At 41.0% G+C, this 12,227-nt stretch overlaps 1 protein-coding gene across 5 annotated transcripts in view; it reads right to left on the bottom strand.

Annotated features, from left to right (window-relative positions):
* The window catches only part of KDM1B (lysine demethylase 1B), a 67,389-nt gene that overhangs the window by 53,249 nt on the left and 1,913 nt on the right, over nt 1–12,227 (bottom strand). For all 5 annotated transcript variants that reach the window (XM_032141719.2, XM_032141722.2, XM_058432124.1 and 2 more), the window contains 4 exons: nt 9,048–9,147; nt 7,563–7,690; nt 6,099–6,188; nt 2,608–2,719 (listed from right to left, as the gene is read on the bottom strand). In XM_032141719.2, the coding sequence (XP_031997610.1) occupies nt 2,608–2,719; nt 6,099–6,188; nt 7,563–7,690; nt 9,048–9,134 (417 nt within the window). In that variant the 5' untranslated portion in view covers nt 9,135–9,147. The remainder of the gene's footprint in view (nt 1–2,607; nt 2,720–6,098; nt 6,189–7,562; nt 7,691–9,047; nt 9,148–12,227) is intronic.

The following is a 12,227-nucleotide window of genomic DNA, read 5'->3' as shown; positions in this document are numbered from 1 at the left end:
GAGGTTGCAGTGAGCCAAGATCGCACCACTGCACTCCAGCCTGGGCGACAGAGCGAGACTCCATCTCAAAGACAACAAAACAAAACAAAAATGGGCAAAGGATGTTAACAGATATTTCTCCAAAGATATACAAATGGACAACAAGCATTCGAAAGGTTGCAGTAGTCATTAGGGAAATGCAAATTAAAACCACCACGAGATAACACTTCAAACCCGTGGAAAAATCAGAACCCTCATACACTACAGACAGGAATGAAAAATGGTACAGCAACTATGGAAAAGAGTTTGAGGTCCCTCAAGAAGTTAAACATATAATTACCAAATATGATCTAGCAATTATATTTCTAGGTACATACCCAAGAATTGCAAACAGGTATTCAAACAAATAATTCTACAAGAATGTTCACTGCAGCACTATTCACAATTGCTAAACGCTTGAAATGATCTAGATGTCCATCAATAGATGAATGCTTAAAAAAACTGTGGCATATCCATTCAATGGAGTATTATTCACCCATAAAAAAGAAGGAAGTACTGACACATCCTACAATGGATATGAACCTCAGAAACATTAGGTTAGGTGAAAAAGGTCAGATACAAAAGGTTACACGTTGCACGATTCCATTCATATGAAACATCCAAAATAGAGAAATCCATCAACACAGAAAGCAGATTAGTGGTTACCAGGAACTGGAGGTAGCAAGAATTAGGGCTTCCCTTGTGGGTGATGAAAATACTTTGGAATTAGATAGGGGTGGTAATTGCATAACACTGTGAATATACTAAGTGCCACTGAAGTGCACAATTTAAAATGGTTAATTTTATGTTATACGAATTTTATTTCAATGAAAAAATAAGCATGCACAAAGCTCAGCATTACTTATAATATTTTTTAAATTAGCAAATTGGCCAGGTACAGTGGCTCACACCTGTAATCCTAACACTTTGAGAGGCTGAAGTGGGAGGATTGCTTGAGTCCAGTATTTGAGACCAGCCTGGGCAAGATATAGAGCCCCGTCTCTATAAAGAATTAACAAATTAGCTGGGCGTGGTGGTGCACTCTGTAGTCCCAGCTGCTCTGCAGGCTGAGGTGGGAGGACCACTTGAGCCTGGGAGACTGAGGCTGCAATGAGTCATAATCCCACAACTGCACTCCAGCCTGAGTGACAGAGCAAGACCCTATCTTAAAAAAAAAAATTGGGCGTGGTGGCTCAGGTCTGTAATCCCAGCACTGTGGGAGGCTGAGGCAGGTGGATCACTTGAGCCTAGGAATTCAAGACCAGCCTGGGCAACATGGTGAAACCCCATCTCTACAAAAAATACAAAAGTCAGCTGGGCGTGGTAGCATGTGCAGAGAGTCCCAGCTACTAGGGAGGCTGAGGTGAGAGAACTGCTTGAGCCTGGGAGGTGGAGGTTGTAGAGAGCTAAGATTGTGCCACTGCACTCCAGCCTGGGCAACAGAGTGAGACCTTGTCTCAGAAAAAAAAAAAAAAAAAATAGCAAATCATTTATTAAATGGTGGTATATTTCAACAATATATGCAATAATGAAAATATATTTTCAAAGAATGACTAAATGAAAAAAGAATATGAGGTCAATTTTTTTTTTCTTTTTTTGAGACAGAGTCCCACTCTGTCACCAGGCTGGAGTGCAGTGGTGCAATCTCAGCTCACTGCAACCTCCACCTCCTGGGTTCAAGTGATTCTCCTGCCCCAGCCTCCCGAATAGCTGGGACCACAGGTGTGCGCCACCACGCCTGGCTAATTTTTTGTATTTTTTTAGTAGAGACAGGGTTTCCCCATGTTGGCCAGGATGGTCTTGATCTCTAGACCTTGTGATCTGCCCACCTCAGCCTCCCAAAGTGCTGGGATTACAGGTGTGAGCCACAGCCCTGGCCCAAATTAATTTTTAAAAAGCTAAACATTACAAAAATCGTATCTGAAGCCTGATTTTAAACCTAATCAGTGTATGTGTATAAAGCATGAAATTGTGTTTAAACAGACAAAAATATGAAAAGAAAAAAAAGATTAAAAAGCTATGTACCAAGCTCAGCAATGACTATCACCAGCTGGTGGTGAGCCTTTAGTTTTTTTCTTTTTTAAAACGATTTTTTTTTTTTCTTTTTTTGAGACAGCCTCTCACTCTGTCACCCAGGCTGGAGTGTAGTGGTGTAATCACAGCTCACCACAGCCTTGAACTCCTAAGCTCAAGCAATTCCCCCACCTCAACCTGATACCTGATGAGTAGATGGGACTACAGACACCTGCCACCACTCCTAGCTACTTGAAAAAAAAATTTTTTTGTAAAGATGGGGTCTCACCATGAGATAGGGTCTCACTTTGCCCAGGCTGGGCACAAAGCAGTCTTCCCACCTCAGCCTACCAAAGGGCTAGGATTACAAGTATGAGCCACCACACCCAGCCCAGTTTCCCCTTTTATACTATGTTGAAATATCTGAGCTTTCTATAAAAATAAAAAATATTTGCTTTAATAGTCATAGAAAGAACAATAAATATAATAAGAGATTTCCTAAACAGCATTTTCATCCATTCCTCTTGCATTTGGCTCTACAAATACTTCACAGATGGAGAGCATCATTCTCCTTACCCAGTAGGGGAGTTGCTGGTCTGCCATGAAAGCTTTGGGACTAGGTTCGGTTTTGCCATTGCTAGTCCATATTTTTTTCCATGTAGTATATTTGTCATATCCATCCTTATGGCTGAAAAACAAGAAAAATTAATATATCTTGCTATAAGCAATCAGGTCTTCAAAACAGGAGGCAAGTTAGTAAATCTTATGTAACAAACTTAACTAGCCTTGTTATAAAAGTAGAGAAAGTTATTATGGCACCCATAAAACAGGCTGTCAGGAGTATATTCTTGTCAGTTTTAGTATCTAAAACTAAGAAAGGCATAGTGTTATTTGAAAGAGAAATCAAATTTTTTTCTTTTTTTTCCCCTTGATACAGGGTGTTGCTATGTTGCTTAGGCTGGAGTACAGTGACTGTTCACAGCTGCAATCATGAATCATGGTGTGCTGCAACCGCGAACTCCTAAGCTCAAACGATCCTTCTGCCTCAGGCTCCCAAGTAGCTGGAACCGGTTCAGAATATTTTTATTTTTTTACTTTTTTTAAAATTTTCTTTTGAGATGGAGTCTCACTCTGTCACCCAGGCTGCAGTGCAATGGCACAATCTTGACTCACTGCAACCTCCACCTCCTGGGTTCAAGGGATTCTTATGCCTCAACCTCCCAAATAGCTGGGATTACAGGCACCCACCACCATGCCTGGCTAACTTTTGTATTTTTAGTAGAGACGGGGTTTCGTCATGTTGGCCAGGCTGGTTCCGAACTCCTAACCTCAAGTGATCTGCCCACCTCAACCTTCCAAAGTGCTGGGATTATAGGCATGAGCCACTGCGCCTGGCCTAGAATATTTTTTAATGTATGTAGTAAATCCTAGGGCAGCCATTAAAAATTACATCAGTAGATGAAATACAATACAATCATAAAAATGCTCAATTAAAATCAGAGAAGGTGGCGGGGCACGGTGGCTCACACCTGTAATCCCAGCACTTTGGGAGGCCAAGGCGGGCAGATCACAAGGTCAGGAGATCAAGACAATCCTGGCTAACACAGTGAAACCCCGTCTCTACTAAAAACACAAAAAATTAACAAGGCGTGGTAGCGGGCGCCTGTAGTCCCAGCTACTTAGGAGGCTGAGGCAGAATGGCGTGAACTTGGGAGGCAGAGCTTGCAGTGAGCCGAGACTGCGCCACTGCACTCCAGCCTGGGGGACAGAGTAAGATTCTGTCTCAAAAAAAAAAAAAACACAAAACACAGAAGGCAGAGGAAGGGGAAAAACGAATAAAATGCACCACATGGAAAACAGCTAGCAAGATATTTTAATCCAGTTATATCAATAATCACTTAAAACACGAATAGCATAAACATGCAGATTAAAAGATTGTCAGTGGGATTATAAAAAAACTACATGTGTAAACGAGAAATCTCCTCTAGGCCGGGCATGGCGGCTCACACCTGTAATCCCAGCACTTTGGGAGGACAAGGTGGGAGGATCACGTGAACCCAGGAGTTTGAGACCAGCCTGGCCAACATGGGGAAACCCAGCCTCTACTAAAAATACAAAAATTAGCTGGGCATGGTGGCGCACACCTGTAATCCCAGCTACTCAGGAGGCTGAGGCACGAGAATCACTTGAACCCAGGAGGCAGAGGTTGCAGTCAACCAGGATCACACCACTGCACTCCAGTCTGGGCAACAGAGTGAGACCCTGTCTCAAAAGAAAAGAAAAGAAACCTACTCTAAATACAAAGACTCAGAAAGGTAAAAAGTAAAGAAACAAAGGTGTATCATGCTAACATTAAAAAAACTGAGGCAGCCACATTTATGTGAATAATGAATATTATCAGGGATAAGAAGACAAGGCATATTACATAAAGGGGTCAATTTGAGAGAATGCACAACAATGTTAGATACACAATGTTAACAACAGAGTTTAAAAATACATGATGGCCAGGCGTGGTGGCTCGAGCCACCACCAAAGTGCTATAATCCCAGCACTTTGGGAGGCTGAGGCAGGCAGATCACCCAAGGTCAGGAATTCAAGGCCAGCCATGCCAAAGTGATGAAATCCCGTCTCTACTAACAGTACAAAAATCAGCCAGGTGCGGTGGCGCACGCCTGTAATCCCAGCTACTTGGGAGGCTAAGGCAGAAGAATGGCTTGAACTCAGCAGGTGGAAGTTACAGTGAGTCGAGATCGCACGACTGCACTCCAGCCTGGGCAACAGAGCAAGACTCCATCTCAAGAAAAAAAATACATGAGGTAAAAATGTATAGAACTGAAAGGAAAAACAGACATATCTGCATTATAGTTGGAAATGTTAAGAGACAATTATAATTGCAGACTTTAAGACACTTTTCTTAGTAATTGAAAGATCAGGTAGGAGTAAATCAGAAAGATGTATGTGTGTGTGTGTATATATCTATATCTATAACTATATCTATATCTATATATGACCTGAACCGCACCATCAATCAACTTGGTCTAGTTGACATTGATAGACCCACCTGACAATGGCAAAATACACATTTTTCTCCACTGCATGCAGGACATTTACCAAGATACACTGCATTATGGGCCATAAAGCAAACTTTGACAAATTTAAAATGCAGAAATCATACAAAGTATATTCTCAGACCATTACTGAACTAAACTAGAAATCAATAACAGAAAAATTGCTGGAGGTGTCCCAAATATTTGGAAATTAAACAATTTACTTCTAAATAACCTATGGATCAAAAAGGAAAACTCAATGGAAATTTAAAAAATATTTTGAACTAAATTAAAATAAAAGTTGTCAAAATTTGTGAAATATCACAATCTACTTGGACGGAAATTTATAGCATTTAAAAACGCATTTATTGGAAAAGAAGAAAGATGTAAAAATAAGTAATTGAAGCTACTAATTTATGAAACTAGAGAAATAAGAAAAAACTAAACCTAAAGCGAACACAAGTAAATAATAAAAATTAGAGCACAAATGAATGAAATTGAAAACAATAAAACAGAATCAACATCTCCTAGATGTTCCAGAACTTTCAGACTGAAGAAATAACTGTTTCGCTGGGTGCAGTGGCTCACGCCTGTAATCCCAGCACTTTGGGAGGCAAAGGCAGGCGGATCGTTTGAGCCCAAGAGTTCGAGACCAGCCTAGACAACATGGTGAAACCCTATCTCTACTAAAGAACCCAGGAGTTGGAGGTTGCAGTGAGCTGAAATTATGTCTCTACACTCCAGCCTAGGCAAGACTCTTGCCTCAACAAAAAAAAAAAAGAAAAGAAAACTGTTTCATCGCAGATATTTTTTGATCCCTGAGTGTGCACACACACAAACATGCACACACACAAACTACAACATCAAAGTTCTTGTCCAAGTTACAGTCATCACAGGCACAGCTGAAAGAGCTGAATAATTCATTAAGCCTAGAGACTAAGCTTTAATCAGCTGACCACACGCACTGCCCCTGCCATGGTCTCCTTCTCCAGGGAAACCTCACACAATTAGTGAACATACCTTCTGTAGTAATGGTCAAAGCACTCATTACAGAAATGTTCCCCGCAGGAGAGATGATACCATCGGGAGGTGTAGCCATTTTTGGCACATCTGAAAATAGTGAAAAACATATAGCTTTGGTAATGAATAAACATTTCTCCTCCCATTTTTTAAAAAACGTCTTGCAAGCACCATCTATGAACCCATTTTGTGTTATCTCCACTTAGCCCCCTAATGACAGGGGAAACAGGAATGGATTACTAGTAGATAATAACACACAGGAAGGATGCAGGGACTCAGACCATGGGACCTAACCTAGCTGGCTGCCTGGGGCTTAGCAGTCTTAAGAAGACTCCTTGGGGCAATGATAGGGTTTTATGACACAAAAGGACAGATGCCACTGTGCTTGCTGCAGGCTGCATATGTGGACATGAGAGAATAACATGGGGCCCAGTACTGAACAGCGAGGGAATCTGGTCAGCTGAAATCTGAACATCAAGCAGGCAATTTGGCAAAGATAACTTGTCAAACAGTTGATAATATAGCAAGAGAATGAAAAATCATGCCACTATGAACACGATCACCACCACGTCTTTGTGTTTATTATTTTTTTATTTATTTGAGATGGAGTCTCCCTCTGTCACTCAGGCTGGAGTACAGTGGCATGATCTCAGGCTCACTGCAACCTCTGCCTCCTGGGTTCAAGCGATTCTCATGCCTCGGCCTCCTGAGTGGCTGGGATTACAGGCTTCTGCCACCGCGCCCAGCTAAGTTGTGTATTTTTAGTAGAGACAGGGTTTCACCATGTTGGCCAGGCTGGTCTGGAACTCCTGACCTCAAGTGATCCGCCCACCTCGGTCTCCCAAAGTGCTGGGATTACAGGCGTGCGCCACCGTGCCCGGCCCTCTTTGTGTTTAAAAACAAATAGGATTTGTTTTCTCAATTTTATTAAACCTTAACCCTTAATTGAATATTTTCCTCTGGAAGTAAAAAAGTAAAAAAAAAAAGGTCATACTTGTGTCACCCCACAATAAAAATGGCAAGGCTGTACTTAGCTATAGTTTCTATGGACCTGTATGTGCGTATGGGAAGAGGCGGCATGTTATATGAGAGAGAAAAACACAACGAAAAGTAAACAGATGCTGGTGTCTACAGAGAGCTCACGAGTTCTCTCTACTGTCTCACCACGACGTACACCATTCCACCCTCAACCCTTGGAGAGGCAGATATGGTTGGTTGGATTTGAGGACACTGTGTTGCAAAGTTGACATGGGTGTGGCCTCTCCCAGTAGGCTAGGGATAAGTACTGAGGGCCTTGAGGAGGGTGTGGTGTGTACAGAATGTCTGGGCAGTGTCTCTATTATTAGATCAGATGACTTACAGTATCTGCATCTATCTTTAGGAAAACTATCTTCAAGGATGATGTTTCCACAAAGAACTTCTCACAAGCAGAAATGGGAGGCCAAGACACACATCTAAACAGACCTTTCAGAAGCACTTGCAAAGCACACAGGACACGTTGCCGTACAGCCTGCCTTTTCACATTTCCTGTACTTCTTCTCTGACCCACCATCTTCATCCTCATCTGTTGTCTCTGTTGCTTTCTTCTTTGCCTAAGGGAGTCACAGCTGATGTTAAAATTTCACTGATGATGGCAAAATGACTAAGGATGAAGGTTCACTACTGAAATCACATCTGATCTAAACATGAAGGTCAAAAACATCGTGGCAGTAGGTCAGGGATGACAATACAGCAATTTCCTGGTGACTGCATGGTGCAAGTAATTTACTAACTTGCTAGAGATATAGAAATAACATTTTAACAACAGATGTCTAAGCAAAGAACTAAATTCATGTAAGTCTTTCTTAGAAAAAAGTGACATCAGCTGGGTGTGGTGGCTCATGCCTGTAATCCCCAGCACTTTGGGTGGCTGAGGTGGAAGGATCACTTAAGCTCAGGAGTCCAAGACCAGCCTGCGCAACACACCAAGACCTTGTCTCTATTAAAAATAAAAAAAAATCAACCACGCATTGTGGCAAACACGATTGTGTCACTGTACTCCAGCCTGGGGGACGGAGGAGATTGTCTGGAAAAAAAAAAAAAAAGTGACATGAGTCAAAAAAAAAAAAAAAAAAAGTCATTCCCCAAATTGAGATTTTTTTTTTCTTTCTTTATTTAGAGCAGTTATACCATCTCAGTATTTTTTCTTTTTTTTGAGACGGAGTCTCACTCTGTCGCCCAGGCTGGAGTGCAGTGGCGCCATCTCTGTTCACCGCAAGCTCCACCTCCCAGGTTCACGCCATTCTCCTGCCTCAGCCTCCCGAGTACTGAGACTACAGGCGCCTGCCACCACACCCGGCTAATTTTTTGCATATTTAGTAGAGACGGGGTTTCACCGTGTTAGCCAGAATGGTCTCGATCTCCTGACCTCGTGATCCACCGGCCTCGGACTCCCAAAGTGCTGGGATTACAGGTGTGAGCCACCGTGCCCGGCCCCCTCTCAGTATTTTAAATAAAAAGCTAGAAAAATTATAGAGAAAGAATTACATTGTTCAATTTTTTCTTTTAAAAGAATAAAAGCCCTACTCAAAAAGCCCTATACATAACCCTCCAATAGCACTCAACCAATTACAAGCTGAAGTCCGAATTCCTATGAATGACATCCAAGCCAGGCATGACCTGGCCCCAGCCTCACACTCTGGAAGCAACCACACAGCCATGATTCTCTGAACATCCTATGCTGATTCACACTCTACGCCTTTATACTTACAGTTCCCTCTGCCAGATAATGCTTCTATTTTCTATATTCTATCATGTTATCACACTGTGTTATGACCGTACTGAGAATTTCTCCCCTAGAATACAAGCAACTTGAGGGCTGGAGTAATCTTTTCAACTCTAATTCTCCAGTCCCAATCAGTAATTCTGCGTGCTCAAAAAAGGCTTGTTGAATGAATAAATGAACACTACCTGCCTACCGGAGCTCCTCAAAGGAAGGCTATCCGGAGAATGATCAAAAGATGCTTTTTTCTTTGTCCTCCCCCGTGGGGTTGCCATTACATTAAATAATCTGCAGAAGAAAAATCAGACCATTAAATATTAGCATCTGCAAATATTTTTAACAGTCTGGAGCAAGTTATTATACACTTTAGTAGGTAAGAATGTATGTCACATTGCCTGAATACAAAGCTACAATTTTCTTTCTTTTCTTTTGAGACATTCTCGCCATGTTGCCCAGGCTAGCCTGGAACTCCTGGGCTCAAGCGATTCTCCCACCTCAGCTCCAAGTAGTTGGGAATACAGGTGCACATCACCACACCACCTGGCTCAAGCCACCATTTTCAAGTTCTTAACCTCTCTAAGCCTCAGTGTTCTCATACATAAAATGGGCACCGTAAGCATTTACTATAGCACTGGCATGAAGTTTAAACAAGATAACCTATTTTAAGCACCAAAACTGGCCTATCGTAAGTACTCAATAAATATTACCTATTAGTAGTTATGCACATTAAAAGATATAAAATGAGAAACATGCCACATGAATGATCAATAAACAAACCACGCTATGTTTACAAAATTCAATGAGGAAAACCACCTGGTTTTGCCTATGTTCCTCTCCATTTTACTGTGTCTTCTTAGCAGTTCCTGCACTTTGATCTATTATACTTTAAAAAGAAAACTCATGGCCGGGCACAGTGGTTCATGCTTGTAATCCCAGCACTTTGGGAGGCACAGGCGGGTGGATCATGAGGTCAGGAGTTCGAGGCCAGTCTGACCAACATTGTGAAACCCCGTCTGTACTGAAAATACAAAAATTAGCCAGGCGTGGAGGCGCGTGCCTGTAATTCCAGCTACTCAGGAGGCTGGAGCAGGAGAATCGCCTGAACCAGGGAGGCGGAGGTTGCAGTGAGCCGAGATTGTGCCACTGCACTCCAGCCTGGGCAACACAGCAAGACTCCATCTCAAAAAAAATAAAACTCATTCATTCCTTTTTAGTACAACTCAACAAATAAATATCAAGAAAACCATCTAGTCACTACTGAATATACAGATCTAAATTAGATAGAAGCACTGGTATCTTCTACTGGAAAAAAAATTTCCCAAACTAGTCCAATAACAGCATAGTTAAACAAATATTAAGAACCGAAGTCTACAAGAGAAATAATGTGTAGCAGCTATGAAAGATTAAGAGCTAACAGAATTTTTTCAATTAAATAAGGAATGAAAAATGCTTAGCATAAGTATTCAGTAATATATAAAATCTATAACTATCATTCATCTCCTTCCTCGATCCATTGGATTTAACTACACATACACACACAAAATGATAAATGAAAAATAAATAGAACATACCTATGGATAAAGAATTTGAAAGTGGAAAAGTGGAACCATAAAACACAAATTCCAGATATATAATCTTAGTCTTGGAGAAAAGCTTTAAGGAGCTTGTAATCCTATTGTTTCATATTTGTGAGCTGTATTAACATTCATAAGAGTATTTTTCATGGATTATTAACATCCTATGGAAAAACTCATTTTGCCATCTACATTGACTTTGAGACATCTTGGTATCAATGTTACGGATGATTTTCCTTTGACTTTTTTTTTTTTTTTTTTTTTTTTTTGAGACGGAGTCTCGCTCTGTCACCCAGGCTGGAGTGCAGTGGCGCGATCTCTGCTCACTGCAAGCTCCGCCTCCCGGGTTCACGCCATTCTCCTGCCTCAGCCTACTGAGTAGCTGGGACTACAGGCGCCCACCACCACGCCCGGCTAATTTTTTTGTATTTTTTAGTAGGGACAGGGGTTTCACCGTGTTAGCCAGGATGGTCTCGATCTCCTGACCTTGTGATCCGCCCGCCTTGGCCTCCCAAAGTGCTGGGATTACGGGCATGAGCCACCGCACCTGGCCTCCTTTGACTTAATCTTCACTTTCTCAGACACAATAAATGTTAGCTGTGAACACATATTCCCTACATATTCTGAAGTGCACTATAGTTCTTTTAACCATTAAATAAACTGCCATTTAGTTCTACAGCATCTATGATACTGTTGGAGAAAATGCTAATAATGTTAAAAGTACTATCTACCGGCCGGGCGCAGTGGCTCACGCCTGTAATCCCAGCACTTTGGGAGGCCCAGGTGGGCGGATCACGAGGTCAGGAGATCGAGACCATTCTGGCTAACACGGTGAAACCCCGTCTCTACTAAAAATACAAAAAAATTAGCCGGGCGTGATGGTGGGCGCCTGTAGTCCCAGCTACTCGGGAGGCTGAGGCAGGAGAATGGCGTGAACCTGGGACGTGGAGCTTGCAGTGAACAGAGATGGCGCCACTGCACCCCAGCCTGGGAGACAGAGTGAGACTCCGTCTCAAAAAAAAAAAAAAAAAAAAAGTACTATCTACCTATAATTGTTATACCCAAAGAAGGCTCTTTGGACTCTATTTTTAAAAGGCTGTTCACTCTAACAAACCTCTTCAGACACATATAAATATGAATTATTATATATGTAAATATACAAATCTCTTCATTTATATATAAAATATACCTGACATTATTCATAACATGAACCACAAATATAGTATATATAAATATACAGTATTTGTAAATGTATAGTATATGTAAGCATTATAGTAAAAATATCTGAAGTCAAATGTGGGGTTTAGGAACATAAATGCATCAGCCTAGGTTCATGCAACATTTGACCCTGTCACCTGGGAAGGTATGCATTTTCAAAAGAAAGTACAGTTTCCTGAAATTTCATCAAACATTTTAATCTAACTGAATACTAGAAAATATGTACTTAATGCAACAAAGAATTCAAGAAATAGTTAACAAGGAAATGAAAACATGAGCTATAAAAGCCATTATTAAATCTGATTGAAGATTTTTATGGTAGCATATTTTCAACTTTATACAATTGAGGGTTATATGAATCCATTCTAAGAACTTTTGGCACTTGATGTAATTTATATATTTCCACTTGCTGGCTCCTTAGGTCTTAAAATGAAAAAAAAAATTGTAGTATACTAAAATGTTTTCCTTCTTGATTTTTCAAATTAATAAACACACCTAAACATAATCAATTGGTTTCATGCTCAACATGATACATATATTTCTAATTTTTAATTCAAGCATTTAAAATTTGGCTTT

Source organism: Hylobates moloch, unplaced genomic scaffold (assembly GCF_009828535.3).
Source record: "Hylobates moloch isolate HMO894 unplaced genomic scaffold, HMol_V3 SCAFFOLD_20, whole genome shotgun sequence".
NCBI lineage: Eukaryota > Metazoa > Chordata > Mammalia > Primates > Hylobatidae > Hylobates > Hylobates moloch.
The sequence above is the reverse complement of the archived record's forward strand: the minus strand, read 5'-3'. Positions and strand labels throughout refer to the sequence as shown.